This window comes from Lynx rufus, unplaced genomic scaffold (assembly GCF_022079265.1).
Source record: "Lynx rufus isolate CCGP_SWC_20201006 ecotype Redwood Valley unplaced genomic scaffold, mLynRuf1.p SCAF_9, whole genome shotgun sequence".
Classification (NCBI taxonomy): Eukaryota; Metazoa; Chordata; class Mammalia; order Carnivora; family Felidae; genus Lynx; species Lynx rufus.
Window position 1 is genome coordinate 103,529,847 of NW_025814897.1, and position 19,251 is coordinate 103,549,097.

At 39.2% G+C, this 19,251-nt stretch overlaps 1 protein-coding gene across 1 annotated transcript; it reads right to left on the reverse strand.

Moving 5' to 3' along the window:
• Positions 1-1,425: 1,425 nt before the first annotated feature.
• Positions 1,426-2,367, reverse strand: LOC124505314 (olfactory receptor 5B2-like). The gene has a single exon (XM_047071227.1). It carries the CDS (start codon positions 2,362-2,364, stop codon positions 1,426-1,428), a length of 939 nt encoding a protein of 312 aa, XP_046927183.1. The 5' UTR covers positions 2,365-2,367.
• Positions 2,368-19,251: the final 16,884 nt, after the last annotated feature.

The following is a 19,251-nucleotide window of genomic DNA, read 5'->3' on the forward strand; positions in this document are numbered from 1 at the left end:
TCAAACATAATACAAACAATCTGGGCAACTTGGAAGAATATAATACAATGTATTATTTGGAGGAAACAAAACAGGCAATTAAACAAATAGAATATAATTTCAGAGATTTATTTAAATCTATGGAGAAGACGAGAGCAGATAATAGATAAAAAACTATTTTAGATGGTGTGGTCAAGAAAGGGACTCTTAAGGGAGCGCCTGGGTGGCTCAGTCGGTTGAGCATCCGACTTTGGCTCAGGTCATGATCTCACAGTCCGTGTGTTCGAGTCCCGCGTCGGGCTCTGTGCTAACAGCTCAGAGCCTGGAGCCTGTTTCAGATTCTGTGTATCCCTCTCTCTCTGACCCTCCCCCATTCATGCTCTGTCTCTCTGTGTCTCAAAAATAAATAAAATGTTAAAAAAAAATTTTTAAAAGAAAAGGACTCTTAAAGAAGATAAAACTAGCCATTCAGATTCAGGTACATGTGCATGATGGAATGTTGGTTTCCCTCAAAAAACATTTTTTCTTCTTCCAGAGTATTGGGATTTCAGCTAAGCTCATTAAGTTTCAGCTATAGATTAAATTTTGAAGTTGGCTTCGCTGGTCGTTTTTGTGGCCTCATGGCTGAATCTTTGCGAATGGAATGTACTCAGAAATAATGCAGGCACCTACTATATCACTTTCTTGAAAAGAAATTATTTTTCCTTCAACTTATATCTTCCCCCTTTCCTGCAGATAAAATAGTTGTGATGAGAGCAGACTTTGAACACTCTAGGAGACAGTAGGGTTATGTGGACTGAACTTGGCCCCAGATGAGCCAGACGCAACATATCCAGATGATTCATTTTCAACCTGCTACATTAGCTTCCAAATAAATTACTATTTGAGAATAAATTCCTATTGTATTTAAGCCACTAAATTTTGATATAGCAGTTTAACCTAATTTCTAGTTGTAGATTAACTCTGGGCACAAATTCTTTGCAGCTGTTTTCTTCAAGAGGTGGAGTCTTTCTTCATGCTTGCATTGGGGCCAACCTTGACATCATTGATTAGGATAATGTGGTAGAGAAAATGAGTGAGTTAGGAGTCTGAACTTCAAGAAGTCATTCAGCTTTATTTTTACACTGAAAATATTATTTAAGAAAGCTGGTCCATCCTGCTTTCACATCCTGAAAGAGCATGAGGAGAAGAAAGTAACCAGAATCAACAGTTAGAAACGTTTGAGTAAGGTCATCTTTGAACATTTCAGCTCAGCTGACCATCCAGAAGACATGTAACTTCACGAATGAGCCTGTGTGAAAGCAGCAAAGAACTGTCTCACCAACTACAGCATTATGAGACATAATAATAAACTGTTGTTTTAAGCCACTAGGCATTATAATATTTTTGCTACACAACAATAGATAACTGATTAACTATTCAGCTTTTATAATCTTTCTAATTAGTCTATGGGTTGAACAGAATCTTCATTTTCTTAGTGACTTTCCTGAAAGCATTATTTACCTCTTTATTCCTTAGACTGTAGACAATAGGGTTCAACATGGGGACTATTATTGTATAGAACACAGATGCCATTTGGTCATTGTCCATAGAATGACTAGAACTGGGTTGTAAGTACATGAACGTGACAGCTCCATAGAAGAGGGTGACTGCAGTGAGGTGTGAGGCACAGGTGGAGAAGGCTTTCTTCCGTCCCTCGGCTGAGCACATCCTCAGGATGGCAATGAATATTAACAGATAGGAGGTCAAGATTACTATCAGGGCAAAACAGACATTGAAAGCTGCTAAGATAAAGAGCACAATCTCATTTATGTAGATATCAGAGCAGGAAAGCGCCAGGATTGGAGGGATATCACAGAAAAAGTGATGGACCACATTGGAATGGCAGAAGGAGAGGCTGAAGGTGAATCCAGTGTGGATGGCAGATTCAATAAAACCCCAGACATAGCAGCCTACTGCCATTTGAGCACACAAGCTGGTGGTCACAGTGGTGGTATAATGTAAGGGCTTACATACCGCTGCATGCCGATCATAAGCCATGACAGCTAGCAGGAAACAGTCTACGCTGGCAAAACCCACAAAGAAGAACATCTGAGCAGCACATCCACCATAGGAGATGATTTTATCCCCTGTTAGAAACCCAGCCATCACCTTGGGAGTAACAGCTGAGGAGTAAACACAGTCTACCACAGAGAGGTTACTGAGAAAAATATACATGGGAGTGTGGAGACGGGAGTCCAACAGAATCAACATGATCATCCCAAGATTTCCAATGAGAGTGGTGAGATAAATGAGAGTAAATGTTATGAAGAGAAAGATTTGCAGTTCTGGGTTGTCAGTCAGTCCCAAGAGTCTAAACTCATTCACCTTGGTGCTGTTCTCCATGGATACTATTTTGACATTGTGGTTCATCTATGAAAACAAGAAGGCAAGATGGATAAAATACTTATGCATGGAAAATGGCTCACAGCTCTCCCATGTCACCCAAATGACATGAGCAAACCATGATACCATTACCAGTGCAGACTTCCCAGCAACCACAAGACTGGCATATTCCGACCTCCACCTTTCAATATGTAAGGGTACACACATATTCATCAGCTCTTGACCCCCACTGAGATATTCCAAATAACCAGTCATTTATCTTCAAAATGGCCATTGCTTATTTTCACGTGGGTTGAAGGCTTTTGTGACCCTCATTCTACCCCTTGGAAAGGCAACATCAATGTTTCTGAGCTTCATTTTCTTCATCTGAAAAAGTTAAGTGGGCATGGTGTTTCCAACTTGTACTATATTACAAGATTCTTTTAAAATGGTAGTTTGAAAACAACACAAGTATTTCAAGAGGCAGCATATTGGGCTGGTGAAGAACGTGGTCTCTGGGGTTACCTGTCTTGTATTCAAATCCTGGCATTTCCACTTGCCAGCCGGGTAACCCGGGGCAAGTCATGGCCTTTCCGTACGTCAGTTTCAAACAAAAGTGACAACAACAGTACTTCACAAGGCTGTTTGGACAATTGAACAAGTTGACATGTTTGAATTACCCAAAATACCGCCTAATAGTGTGCAATACATCATAAGTTTTACCATTATTAAATAAATAATAATATTATTAGCAATATGTATATAAGACTGTTGAAAAAATAACAGAAATATTGGAATCACACTACTAAAGAAACATGTGGGTAAGTGACCTCATATCTTAAATTCAAATCTATTTAAACAAACATACCATTTTTTTAAATATTAAAAACAGGGGTACCTGGGTGGCTCAGTCTGTTAAGCGTCTGACTTCAGCTCAGGTCATGATCTCGTGGTTCGTGAGTTCGAGCCCCGCATCAGACTCTGTGCTGACAGCTTGGAGTCTGGAGCCTGCTTCAGATTCTGTGTCTCCCTCTCTCTCTGGCCCTTCCCCTCTCAAGCTCTGTGTGTGTGTGTCTCTCTCTCTCTCTCAAAATAAATAAACATTAAAAAATTTAAATATTAAAAACAAAAAACTGGGGACTGACCATGAGGAATGATAAGAGGTACAAATGTTGAGATGCCATCTTTCATGGCGTGACTTCTGCAAGAGGAATCTACTGAAGGTTGTACCAATTATTTCAGCCAACTGGATAATTTCATCATAAAACCGGCTCCACAATGCTCAGAATCCAAGCTATCTATCTGGTCAACCCTGATAAAGTCTTCGACAAAGAATCCCTTAATGCCAGAATTATTCAGCCCTGGCTCTCTTTCCCTCACACTCCACATGTAGACCATGAGCACAACTGGTTATCTCTACCTTCAAAATATATCCCTAATTCATGTGCTTGTCACCATCTCCCATGCACCTGCTCTAGGCCACTCCATCATTTAGGTCATGTGTGCTAAGAACTCAGGTCCACAGTGGGTCACTGGGAAAGGTAGGAAGAAGAAATCTGAGGTGAGATGCAGATGTAGGAGATGAAAGGAAATGAGAGCCAAGGAGTAGATACCAAAGGATGCTGAAATTTTGTCTTTTCAATTAGATAGCAAATGTGTCCTATAGGCCATGTCTTTTTTTTTTTTTTTAATTTTTTTTTTCAACGTTTATTTATTTTTGGGACAGAGAGAGACAGAGTATGAACGGGGGAGGGGCAGAGAGAGAGGGAGACACAGAATCGGAAACAGGCTCCAGGCTCTGAGCCATCAGCCCAGAGCCCGACGCGGGGCTCGAACTCACGGACCGCGAGATCGTGACCTGGCTGAAGTCGGACGCTTAACCGACTGCGCCACCCAGGCGCCCCAAGGCCATGTCTTTTTAATGCTAACAACAATAATGTCAGCAATAATGAGTAGCCAGGCACTACCACTACTTGCCCACAAAAGTCTAAAACTTTTGATCAAGGGTCTCTAAATAGCCTGTGCAAAGTTGCACGTGAGACTGTGTTTTAAGAGCACAGGACTAGGTACCACATATGTGCATAGTTAACTGCCTCAGTAAACAGTTCATTCTGAGATTCACTCATTCATCCTTGTATTCATTTATTAATCTTTTCACCTATCCCCTCAACAAACACGTACTGAGTGTCCACCAGTGTCTAAGTGCTCTCCTAAGAGCAGGGATGTTAAATGATGAGAAAAATACCATCCGCTACTATTTGGCAAAAATCGCCATTTTCCTAATCACTGAAGGTTGTTGTAACATCTAGCCTCCAGATGAGCAGCCTGGAAGTGTGAGAATATTAAAACCTGGGATGTTAAACTCTGAAAAATCCATGGGAAGGTGTTGTCCTTGTAACTTTACGTAGCAAGTCTTCTAATACCACAATCTAAGCAGACCAGAGAATGGAGCTAAATATTTACCTTGCCCTTCAAGGAAGGTGACACAACTTCACTTAGGATCTTCACATTGCTAGTGCCACTCAAAAAGAAAGAAAGCATCTTGTTGATCTCCTTTCTTAATGTCTGGTCACAAAGATTGAAGTTCTCTAGAGGCAGGGAGATATATAAAGAACAGGTAATTACAAGGTGAGGATTACAAAATATTCTCCAACCTGTCACATAGGGAGGCTGCCATGAGGAAAAATAGGAGAAAGTCTCTGAACAGACTCTACCAAGTACTGAGCAACTCCAAGAAAGAATCATCATACCCACTGTAGACAACATTTTACCTTGGGGGTTATCCCTGCTCACTGTTGCAGGCTCAGAGTGATATGACTGAGAAGTAAGGCCACTTAGTTTACTTGGACAACCTTTGTCATTCAGATTCATAAAAAGAGCACCAAAGAGCCTTTGGCACATAAACGGTTCCCTCTAAAATGGTGTTGGGATGCCTGGGTAGCTCAGTGGGTTGAGCAGCCAACTCTTGATTTTGGCTCAGGTCATGATCTCACCGTTGTAGGATCGAGCCCCACGTTGGGCTCAGCAGCAAGTGTGGAGCCAGCTTGGGATTCTCTCTTCCCCTCTCTCTCTGTCCCTCCCCTGAACGTACTCTCTCTCTCTTTCTCTCTCTCTGTCTCTCTCAAAATAAATAAAAAAGCTTTTAAAATAAAATAAAATGATGCCAATAGAGCAATGTTGGGATGTTAGAAGCCAATGATGGAGAACGAGAAGGCTTTATACATACATGAAATTCTCAGGAGAATAGGTACCCAAGGGAGAAAACACAGCCTCTGACTCAATTCATGTGGATAAGAAGCAATTAGAGACCCAGCCTACTTTGTTAAGGCATATGTATTTACATTACTTGGGACTGTTTCTTTGTGATAGTGCAAACATCTTCAGAAGAGAATTCAGAAGTAACTTTGCTGATGGCAATCAGACAGATTCACGAGAGAGGTCATGGAAACCAGGCTGGGGCCTTACAGGGCTGGTGTTGTCCCAGAGCCACACAACTTCCTAAAATTCATGTGAGGAGGATTACAGGTTATATAATCCTCTGCACTTCAGTTCCATCATTTATAAAATGGAGACAATGGGGGCTCCTGGGTGACTCCGTCGGTTGAGCGTCCAACTTAGGCTCAGGTCATGATCTCACAGTTGGTGAGTTGGAGCCACGTATCAGCTCACTGCTGTCAGCGCAGAACCCACTTTGGATCCTCTGTCCCCCTCTCTCTCTGCCCCTCCCCCACTCATACACACACTCTCTCTCTCTCTCTCTCTCTCTCAAAAGTAAATAAATATTTAAAAAACAAAAATAAAAATATAAAAAATAATGGAGATAATAGTGCCTACTTTGTACACTTGTTATGAGAAGCATATAAATTAATATTTACATGTTTTAAAAACAAAGCCTGGTACATAGTAAACCATCACCAAACACTATAAAAAATAATTGCAAGGTCTTACTTTTTTGTGAGGGAGCCTCCATTCATTTCTGAAAGTATCCGTTGTCTCTAAAAGACATAATTTATCCCTTACAGGCCTTAGGAGTCACTGTGAGTTCATTCCAAAGACACTACCACAGTGGGATTGAAGTGTGTGTAAATAATTAGCAAACTGAGAAGTCAGACATAGAGGAATTCAAATAGCTGCTTAAACTGACAAAGCAGGGTAACAAAGAATTCATCTGTAGCATATTCAATTTGGCTACTGACTTCAGACAAAGTTGAATAAGCTGGGACTCAACAAAAAAATACCAGATCTCTTTCTACATAGAAACTATAACATGGCCACTGGAAGCTGAGATATGACATTTTCCTGGATGCCCTTTACCCAAAACCTTCCTATTTTTTGGTAATTGCCCACAATGTGAAACGTGGTGGGAAACTATACAGCACTATGTTCACGAGTCTTTCTAGAGAAGACTCCGAAGGGTGATATGCGTGCAAATCCTGGTTCTGCCTGAACTTTCCTGGAACTTGGGCAAGTTAAGTAATGTCCCTAAGCATCAGTGTCCTCATAAGTAATATGAGAATAACACTAGTACCTATTTATCAAGTTACCATGAGGTTTAAATTTGTTAAGATAAGCCAAGCACTAAGAGCATGTCAATGTGCTCGTAAGCTGTATATTTGAGAGCTGTTATTGTTATTTCACTTACCATGCTCACAGCTCAGCCAGCAGCAAAAGAACTTATCTCAGCCAAAGGGATGCAATGAATGATGTACAGAAAGAAGTTAGGATAGTTAGAATTTATTTACAGTAGGTGTTGTAGCATGTGACATTAGCAAGTGCTCAACAGTTGTGATAATGGCAGCCATCGAGAGTAGTGTCTAGGGCAGAAAGGGTGGATGCATGAAAGGAACTATGTTCACGAAACTGTTCCAGGGGTCTTCTCTTGCCTGTGTTTCCTGCCTTCTGGATTTCTATGTTTAACACCGGTTTTCTTGACTTAAATTATCCAATACTCCCCTTGGTTTTGTGAGCACACCTTTATTCTTCTAATAAATCTTTTTAATACTTAAGTGAACCAGAGTTGATTTCTATTGTGTACATCCAAGATCATCTCTCTCCCCCACATACGACCCATATCTATGTGATAGGCAGGGATGGTCACCGTGGAGGGAGTCTAACCAGGAAAAGCAGATAGCCACTACCACATTTGTTCAAGCTCCTGAGTTGTATTGTCTTACCTTTTAACTCCCAACTGGACCACGACGAGACCCTTTGACACAACATGGCAAACATCAAGAATCTTAAATTACAGATGTTATATGTTAACTAATGGGAATAGCTGACATGCTTCTTTGTCTCTCCTTACTCTTATTATCTTGGTCTACTTACTCAACAGTGTTGTATCAACTTCGTTCTAGCAGAGGAATATTCCAACTCATTTGGCTGGGAATGAAAATAAAAATAAATGCCATGAAGGAGGAGCATATTTCGATCAGTTCTCAGGTTTCCCAACTCAGCAAAATGTAAATGCAACTTATAATAGGTTATTTTCCCAGCAAAGGACAAAAAATATAAGCGGAGGTAGGGAGAGTACCCTAATCCTAACACCAGATAAATTCATTACCACCAAAGAAAGCTACAAACGAACATTTCTCATAAATATAGATATAAAATTCCTCAACAAAAATTACCAAGCTGAACCCAGCAGTGTATAAAAAGAATTACACACAATGACTAAGTGGCGATTACTTCAGGTATGCAAGGCTGAGCCAACATTTGAAAATCAATCGATGTAATCAACTGTATCAATATGCCAATGAATAAAATTAAGCATGATCATATCAATTGCTGCAGAAAAAGCAGCTGACAAAATCCAACATCCATTCACGATGAAAATTGTCAGTGAACTAGGAATAAAGAAAAACAAATCACGCATAGCAAGTGGGAAAGACTGGAAAGAACCAAATTAGAGTCAGACATATTTAGCTCCTTACAGGTATAAATGGATATAGATATGTAAATAAACCTAAATTCATATGTGTGTATATATCCTGGTTTTGTCTTCTAAGATCACCTAGAAGTGATATCTCAGTAGCAATGAGCCTACCCAGCTCCTGGATCTTATTTTCTAAATATTATTCTCTAATAAATGGAAGCAGGGCTCTTTGGAGAAATAACTGATTCTATGACTGGATCAGGGTCAATGCAAGAGGAATCTGAACATCTTGTAATGCTCCAACACAAAGAGGTATTCAAAACTAAAAGGATGGGGGCATGTCAAAAGGAAACAAGACAAATGGGAGAGCTCCCAGTGACCAAACAGGGAACAATTTGAGCAAAAAAAAATAAATAAATAACATAACATTGAATTATAACCCAAAGTATGCAATAAAGATGTGATCCCATACTGACATACACAAACGATTGAAATAAATGATAAAAGAGAGACAGATTTTCCCTTCAAAGAGTTTGAAAGAATTTATTAATATATTCCCCTCTACTCCTGGAGGTGAACTTTAGCCCCCCACTGGCTGGGGTCTAAAGTAGTCTTTGTGACTTACTTACAAGAAATAGAATATAAAAAAGGAGAAAGTGGCTTCACGCTGGCAACGTGACAAAACTCTCTTGGCCAGGTGATTGAAGGTAATAAATGGCAGTGTGCCAAGTCATGGTGTGAACACGTAGCCCTGACGTAACACGATGAAAGGGAAATTCCTGTTTTGACGTAAAATCCATATTCCTTACCTAACCATGACCCAAAACACCCAAAACCAAACAACTGCACATTGAAAGCCGCTCTACAAATTATCTGACTAGTACCCCTCAAAACAGTCCAAGTCATGAGAGGTGAGGGAAGACTGAGACGCTGTCACAGGCCAGAGGAAGCTAAGGAGCCATGACAACTCAATTCAATGTCGATCCTGAATCACAGCCTGGAAGAGAAAAGGACGTTACTGGAAAAAACAAAAATGGTAAAACCCAAGTAAAATCTGAAGTTTAGATAACAGTGATGCCCAGGTTGGCTGCTTAGTTTTGATAAAAAGTACCAGGCTAAAGCAAGACATTAATAGGTGAGACTAGAGCAGGGATATATGGGGTATACAAGAACTGACAGGAATATGTCTAAGTTTTTGAAAATTTAGAATATTCTAGAATTCAAAAAAAATTTCCAAATAAAAAAAAATAATAAAATGGTTTCAGCAGGAGACACATTACTGTTTTCATAGCCCTCAGAGCCAGAAGGGAATGTATATTAGTATCCCACTATTATCTGCATGATTATCTTAAGGCATTCAAGCACAGTTTTATAAATCTTGAGGTGTTGAATGCTTCCGATTACACAGAGATGGAAAGAGAAGACACAGATGCAAATACCCTTGGGTAACTTTGTTATAGCTAACTGGAGAACCAAAATCAAATAATTACATTTCACACTGGGATATGGAATGCAGGTTATGTTTACATTCAAAATAGATGTTTACAATCATTGGAGTTAATTGTACATTCAGCATATGTGAAGTAACTTTCCAAATCAGATCAGATATTAAAATTTTAATAGTTTCTTATTTTAGGTCTTTTTACAGTTTACTAAATAGAATTTGTTTTATTGTGTTACCTGCCACTTAACAAGACAATTCCTAAGGGAAAAATATGAGATGGTTTCGGATGGCAATGGGTTCCAAAACATCCTTTCATCCAAAATTGGGAGTCCAAGCACTGAGTGAGATTATAGGTAAAAATATTCCACACAGCAGGAAAGCAGCCATGTCTCTTGAAGCATTCTAAATGATACTTAGAATGATTATTTATTTGTGATGTGATATAATTATCAGTGGCTCAAAGATCCAACATATTGACACAATGTACTCACAACAGAATTAGTTCATCCATTTCACAAAAACATCTTGAGCCAGACACATTAATAGGTACCGGGGATAGAGCTGTGAACGTAGTAGATGAAACCAGAACTCTTGGGGAGTTTACAGTTTAGTTAGCAGATATAGATGAACAGGCGAACAGATAAAAATTAGTGTTAATAAGAACTATGAAGAAGAGACGTGGCTGAGGTGAGGTCCATGAGGAGCCAAGTGGCCGTTTTATAAAGGGAGTCATACCCATAGGATAGGTAACGTTTAAGGAGAGGCCTGAAGGAAGCAAGGGAACCTTCCAAGCAAAGGAAACAGCAAGCACAAAGGTCCTGAGGTAGGAGCACGCGTGGAGTTGTTAAGGAGTAACAAGAAAATCAGTGTTAATGATGTGGAGTCCATGAGTGGGAGAGTGATACCAGATGGTACAGATCAACTAAAGTCTAAATGAATGAGGGACCATAACCATTTCAAAGCATTTACAGACAGAGAAGGTGTGATTTGTTATTCTTAGTGAATTATTTTTATTACATGTGAGGAGTTGGTAGTCATATACACATAAGTGGAACAAGACCTGTATTATCTCTTCAGTGTTCTTCTCCTCTAATCGATTTATCTTTTTGAAAATTATCATATGAACATGCTGTTTCTACATAATGACTCGGTCAAGGTGAAAATATCAATTCATTTACATGCTATACTTATGGAGCTTTCCATAAAATGTAATGCCTTAAAAAATACATACCTTCATTTGAAAAACTACTAGAGTACTTTTTTCTGCATTTGGGACTCTTAGAACAATTTTTCAAGCCAACAAATAATATGATTTGACATAAATTTATATGCTGATACCTCAATTGATTTTTTAGATTATTTTTTCATCAAACATTAGCCACACTATATATACTTCTTTGACAAATTTCCTCCTCCCACATGCATGTGTGTAAATGGAACTCTTGTGTTACTTTTATTCACAGGCTTGTGTTCACCCCCATTCTCATGTAGGTTTATGTTGCATGTAGGTTTATATAACGCACATGGAACATATGAATGAATCAAATGTGATTAACCATAAGATGCCGAGGAATAAACCTAACCAAAGAGGTAAAAGATCTGTACACTGAAAACTACAGAAAGCTTATGAAAGAAATTGAAGAAGACACAAAGAAATGGAAAAGCATTCCGTGCTTGTCGATTGGAGGAAGAAATATTGTTAAAATGTCTATATTACTCAAAGAAATCTGCACATTTAATGCAATCCCCATCAAATAACACCAGCATATTTCACAGATCTAGAACAAACAATTCTAAAAATTGTATGGAACCACGAAAGACCCTGAATAGCCAAAGCAATCCAGAAAAAGAAAAGAAAAGCTGAAAGCATCACAATTCCAGACTTCAAGTTATATTGCAAAGCTGTAGTCATCAAGACATGATGGTACTAGCACATAAACAGACACATTGATCAATGGACCAGATAGAAAATCCAGAAATGGACCCACAAGTACATGGTCAACTCATCTTTAACAAAGCAGGAAAGAATATCTAGTGGAAAAAAAGTCTCTTCAACAAATGGTGTTGGGAAAACTGGACAGCGACATGCAGAAGAATGAAAGTAGACCACTTTCTTACACCATTCACAAAAATAAATTCAAAATGGGTGAAAGACCTAAATGTGAGACAGGAAACCATCAAAATCCTGGAGGAGAATACAGGCAGCAGCCTCTTTGACACTGGCTGTAGCATCTCCTTATTAGACACATCGCCGGAGGCAAGGACACAAAAACAAATGTGAACTCTTGGGACCTCATCAAGATAAAAAGCTTCTGCACAGTGAAGGAAACAATCGACAAAACTAAAAGGCAGCCGACAGAATGGGAAAGGATATTTGCAGATGACATATCTGATTAATACTTATTTTTATTTATTCATTTATTTTTTTACTTTCGGTTTCATTAATTTTCTTCATTTTTTTCTGTTTTGCAACTTTCATTTATTTATGTATTTTACTTATTTATTTATTTATTTATTTTAATATAATTTATTGTCAAATTGGCTAACATACAGTGTGTAAAACGTGCTCTTGGCTTTTGGGGTAGATTTCGGTGGTTCATCACTGACATACAACATCCAGTGCCCATCCCAACAAGTGCCCTCCTCAGTGCCCATCACTCATTTTCCCTTCTCCTCTACCACTCTCCCATCAACCCGCAGTTTCTTCTCTGTATTTAAGAGTCTCATGGTTTGCCTCCTTCCTTCTCTGTAACTATTTTTCCCCCTTTTTGTTCATGGTCTTCTATTAAGTTTCTCAAGATCCACATATGAGTGAAAACATTTGATATCTTTCTCTGGCTGACTTACTTCACTTAGCATAATATCTTCCAGTTCCATCCACGTTGCAGCAAATGGCCATACTTCATTCTTTCTCATTGCCAAGTAGTATTCCATTGTATATATAAACCATAAAAGACCCTGAACAGCCAAAGTACTATTGAAAAAGAAAAAATATTGATTTGCAAATGACGTCTTCCAAATATCTAAGCTCACTGTGAGCTCTTACAGTTAAGCTATTACATTCATGTTAACAATATTTACTCTTTAATCAAAAATACACTTTTGAAGAGATGCAGACATCACCCTAGGAAATAAAGTACAGTGTGGCCCATGACAGGGAACACTGTGCCAGGAGGATCTAAGAAGGTTAAACTAGCAGGGAGGGTGGGAGGATGGGGGTGCCTGGATGGGTCAGTAGGGTTTGCTCTGCTGTCAGCACAGTAGGCTCTGCTGTCAGCACAGAGCCTGCTTCAGATCCCCTGTCTCCATCTCTCTCTGCCCCTCCTCTGCTCACGCTCTTTCTCTCTCCCTCTTTCAAAAGTAAATATTTACTTTTTTTTTAAAAAAAAAAGGAACTTAAGCCAGGTTATTGTGGATCCTACATCATTAAAACACTAACACTGGAGGCAGTTTTGTCTTGTCTGTGTCTATGGGATGCCTGGAGGTTGACTGTAAGTTATGTGAAGATGACTGTCCTGTAGAAGATGACACTGAAGGGGTGCCTGGGTGGCTAAGTTGGCTAAGTGTGGGCCTTCAGCTCAGGTCATGATCTCACAGTTTGGGAGTTCAAGTCCTGCATTAGGCTCTCTGCTGTCAGTGGGGAGCTCGCTTCACATCCCTCTCTCTGCCCCTCCTGTCACACGTGCTCTTTCTCAGTCTCTCTCTCTTCCTGTCTGTCTTTCTCTCTCTTTCTAAAAAAAAATAAATAAACAATTAGTATCCAAAATCTATAAAGAACTTATCAAACTCACCCAAAAATCAAGTAATCCAGTGAAGAAAAGGGAAAAAGACAGGAACAGACACTTTCAAAAGAAGACATTCCAATGGCTAACAGACACATGAAAAGATGCTCAGCATCACTCATCACCAGGGAAATACAAATCAAAACCACAATGAGCTACCACCTCACACCTGTTAGAATGGCTAAAATTAATAACGCAGGAAACAACAGATGTCGGTGAGGATGTGGAGAAAGAGGAATACTTTTGCACTGTTGGTGGGAATGCAAACTGGTGCAGCCACTCTGGAAAACAATATGGAGGTTCCTCAAAACTTAAAGATCGAGCTACCCTATGACCCAGCAATTGCACTACAAGGCATTAATCCACAGGATACAGGTGTGCTGTTTCAAAGCGGCACATGCACCCCCCAATGTCTATAGCAACGCCATCAACAATAGCCAAAGTATGGAAAGAGCCCAAATGTCCATCGAATGATGAATGGATAAAGAAGATGTGGCATATAGGTACTATGGAACACTGCTCAGCCATCAAAAAGAACGAAATCTTGCCATTTATAACAATTTGGATGGAACTAGAGTGTATTATGCTGAGCGAAATAAGTCCGTCATAAAAAGACAAATATCATATGACTTCACTCATATGTGGGATTTAAGACACAAAACAGATGAACACACGGGAAGAGAAGGAAAAATAAGATAAAAACAGAGAGGGAGGCAAACCATAAGAGACTCTCAAATACAGAGAACAAACTGATGGTTGCTGGAGGCGTATTGGCTGGGGCAATGGGTTAAATGGGTGATGGGCTTTAAGGAGGGCACTTGTTGAGATGAGCACTAGGTGTTATATGTAAGTGATGAATCACTAAATTCTACCCCTGAAACCATTATTACACTATATGTTAACTACCTTGGATTTAAATAAAATAATAAATAAAATAATAAATTAATAAATAAATAAATAAATAAATAAATAAATAAAATTTAAAAATAAAGTAAAACAAAATAAATGAAAAGAAGATGACACTGCAGAGATGAGGGAAGCGCAGGTGGAAAAGGTGTGCTGGCGCCCCCTAGAGGAGAGCATACTCAAAACGGCGCTAATTCTGAGCCGGCAGAAAAACGAGGTAACCAGAACAAAAAAAGACATCGAAGCCTTGCCTGCACAGAAGCAAGAACCAGCTCACTGGTCGGTTTATGAAAGCAGCAGGGGGCCATGACTGCTTGCTTTCTCAGAAGAAGTGATGAGCCATATCAGACTCACAAAAAGAAAGATTGAGGGTGAATTCTGGCCTTCAGGAAACCCACAGACCTCCGTAGTCTGTGGCCCGATGACCAAGCATGTGGGCTGTCCTGGCGGGGTACAACGTGGAGGTTTACACGCTGCTGCTGCCCAGCCGCCACAGGACATCGATGGCCCGTCAGGTCCTCACCACCATCCTTTGTTCCAGTGACAACTGAAAAATTGTCTTTTATTTCACCGACATCGGACGGGTTCTGAGAATACAGAACTAAATGTGATAGCACCTTTGTCCTCAAAGAGTTCACAGTTAAATAGTACAGCTATGCTTATAAATGTAAACGTATATCTATATAATATATAACATATTAAATATACATAACAAGTATTAATATTTATAAAAATATATAACTGGATATATTCCAATTTATTAATAGTTAATGATGCAGCTGATAAATATGTTTATATATTAAATATATACTTAATACGTGTTTGGGTAGATAAAGAAGGATGACAATACGGAAAAGGAAGAGGAAGAAGGAGCGGGAAGAGGAAGAGAAGAAAAAGAACATATTTATTGAATAGCTATTCTCTGTCATGCGCTGTGCTAAGTGCTCTCTGCTCTCTCACCCAGCAAAATAGGCATTATTTACCTTCAGGAGAAGCTCAGAGGATTTTAGTAAGTTTTCTTAGATCAGCAAATTTGGTTGGAACAGGCTTTTCTCTTTTTATCCAAAACTTATGCTAATGTTAATTGTCCTAGCCACGGTAGTTATGTTTAGAAGCTGAGTGGGGATTAATGTTAAATATTTGTGGAACTAAATTGTCTTGTAGACATTTGACAGTATTTCTTGTCATATGTCCCCCTTCTTCTCGCCAAACAGCCTGCAGATTGTCTTATGGGAATCTTTTTATATTGGTTTGTATAAATAACGCCACTGCTATACAAGGAAACTGCAGAAATCACAGTGACTTAAACATAGAGATTTTTCTTGCTCGTATTCTGTTCAGTTAGTTGTTCTATGGGATCTTATACAGTGATTCAGCAATCCAGCTCTTTCCATTTAGTGGCTCCACACCCCTATGGCCTGGATCCTCTATCCAGCAGGTGATGATGGAAGAGAGAATAAGCAGACGGTCACCTGGGAGGTTTCTCGGGCCAGACTTGGAATTGACACATGTGACTTATGCTCACTTTCATTGACAAGAATACAATGACGTGACTTCAACTAATTGCATGTGGGTTGAGAAATTAGTACAGTTATGTGCTCAAGAGGAAAAAGAAAATGGTTTGGGGCAGAAAGAACAAGTTTCTCCCACTGTAATGTTTACGATCATCAAATATCCATTTCACTCCCTCCGCCCCCATGGAACATATTATCTACTGTCGCTAGGGAGACATCCTAAATTCCAACCAATCCCTATAAAGTTTCAATGTCCAAATCAAAGGGGTTAAATGGTGCCCTCCATTCAGTCCGAAGGTGGTTCCTTGTGGTCCAGGAACGTATGAACTAAATAAACAAACAGACAAAAAACAAACATCTTATCCCACATCATACTCAATGTATGATATACAAACAGAATGAAGAGAAGTGGAAAAAAATTCTCTTCTATGAAAGTAAAGAATGGAGATACAAGGGTCACTTTGGAAATCTTGCTGAGTTAGCATTATGAAGGCCCCTCAAACTTGACCATGGAGATATTTCTTTATGAGATTCTGTTTTTCTTTCTGGGAGAACTCCATTTTCCATTGTTTTTCCTGGCCCCTAGTCCTGTTAGATGTGTGGGGCTTTCCCCCTCATCCATTATTCCTTAAGATCATTTCTGAAGTGTATCAAAGACAAAATGAAATCAGAGACAAAATTAACAGAGTCTGGTTTTGTTTTGTTTTGTTTTGTTTTGCTTTGCTTTAGCAAGGGAAGCTATCTGCTATTACTTGTGTTTTAGCAGGGGTTTAAAGATGTTGTAAAGGAGAGTAAATTTTATAGATTAAAAAGAAGAAACACTGAGATGGTATAAAATTGACAAGCATTTTATTAAGATGGGATTTTTAGAAGAGACTTTCTAATTGGTTTTCAAGAACTTTTGATGGGTCTTAGTTAGTTGCAGGGTTCAACTGAAAAGTTCTGGGATATTTCAAAAAAGAAAGGACTGTTCAACGCTAGGGACATGGGATATTAGTGTCTGGCCATGTCCAGGAACAAGTGGGTTTATGTTGAGTGCTGTTCTGTGTGATGTTTTTATGTGACGCTGATGGCCACATCAGGCAGTTTTAAGTGCGTGTTAGGGATTATGAGATCTTTGAGGTATATTCAGTTTTTGCAACTTATTTCCACACACACAATTTTAAATTTCTAGAGTTGTTTTAATGCTCAGCCAAAGAATGTTAAAATCACGGCTCACGGCTTTCTTGCCAATGCAATTCCCTCAATAACTTGATAATGTGTTTTCAATTTCTACTACTAGATCCAATATTGGTCACCATCTCCAATGGCTTCCCATAATGGTAAAACAATAACCATTAAAAAATGTTTAATGTTTCTTTATTTTTGAGAGAGAGAGAGAGGAAGAGCAAGCAGGGGAGGGGCAGGGAGGGAGGGAGACACAGAGTCCAAAGCAGTCTCCAGGCTCTGAGCTGTCAGAGCCCAATGTGTCACTCCAACTCACAGACCGTGAGATCGCGACCTGAGCTGAAGTCACGCTTAACCGACTGAGCCACCCAGGTGCCCCAAACAATAACCCTTTTTATTTCTTTACGTGGTATCATGGATAGGATACTGTAACAGGACATCAGAAGGTAAAGCTAGTGAAATCTGAATAAGGCATGGGATTCAGTTAATAGCAATGTGTGAATGTTGGATTTGTACTGACACGTGTACCAAGGTACTGTAAGATGATAACTCTGGGGTAAACTGGGCGAAGGGTGTACGGGAACACTTACCCTGTCTTTGCACTTTTTCTGTAAGCCCGAAAGTATTCCAAAAGCGTTTATCAAAAGTACTTTTTACTTTTTCAAAATTTTTATTAAAAAATTTTTATATTCAAGTAAGTTAACATACAGTGTAATATTAGTTTCAGGTGTACAATGTAGTGATTCAACACTTTCGTACAACACCCAGTGTTCATCACAACAAGTGCATTCCTAAATCCCCATGACCTATTTGACCCATCCTCCCACCCACCTCCCCTCTGGTAACCATCAGTTTGTTCTCTATAATCAAGAGTCTGGCTCTTGGTTTGCCTCTCTCTCTCTCTTTTTTTCCCTTTGCTCATTTTTTCTTAAATTCCACATATGAGTTAACTCGTATGGTATTTGTATTTGTCTTTCTCTGGCTGCCTTATTTTGCTTAGCACTGGACTCTCTAGCTCCATCCGCGTGATTGCAAACGGCAAGACGGCATCCTTTTTGATGGCTGAGTAGTATTCCAGTGTGTGTGTGTGTGTGTGTGTGTGTGTGTGTGTGTGTACTACACCTTCTTTATCCATTCATCAGTGGATGGACACTTGGGCTGTGTCCACAATTTGGCTATTATAGATTGTGCTGCTATAAACATCGGGGTGCATGTATCAAAAATGGGCAAAAGATTTTAACAGACTTTTCACAAAAGAGGATAATTAGAATGGCAAATAAGCACATAAAAAGATGCTCAACAGCATTAGTTGTTAGAAAAATGCAAACTAAAACAATAAGGAGATACACTACAAACTTATTAGAATAACTAATGCCACAAAAGCCCACCTGTAAATATAGAGTACCATCAAGGATGTGAAGCAGTTGGAACTCTCATACGTTGCCGATGGGAACACAAAGTAGTACGTCATTGTCGAAAACAGGTTGGCAACTGTCACATGACCTAGAAATCTCACTTCTAACAATCTACGCAAGTGAAATAAAAGCACATTGCCACATAAAATCCTGTATGTGAATGTTTATAGGATCTTTATCTGTATTAGCTAAAACTGGAAACAACCCAAGTTTCCCTCAACTGAAGAATGGATAAACAATCTGAATACATAGAATACATCTTAGTAATAAGAAGGAACCAATTACAGAACAAGTACAACTCCATAAATTTCAAATGCATTATGCTAAGGGAGACGAGCATGACTCAAGAGATAACCTACTGCATGATTCTTTTTTTATGACATTCTTACAAGCAAAAACTATAGGGACTGAAAACAAATTAGTGGTTGCTAGGAGGTGGAAAAAGGGGTCAATTACAAAGAGTTGTAGGAAATTTAGGGCGGGTAATAAACTGTTCTATATCCTGATGTGATGGTGGTTATAGGGCCAATTACATTGGTACAAACACTTAGAACAATACATTGAAAAGTGTGGATATAACTGTATGTAAATTATACCTCAATTAGAAGAAGGAAAAAAAAGACAAATAATCCAAATAGGTAGGTGTGCTTACTCAACAGACACTTCAGTTCCCCACTGACAGTTTAATTGCTTCTTTCCTAAATAAGTGAGGGGAACTGTGGCTACTCCCATAGGGCTCCGGCTCCCCTGAGAACTCTGTGTCCCTATAACTTTCTCCTGGTTCCCACTCATTAGCCTTGGGAATCCC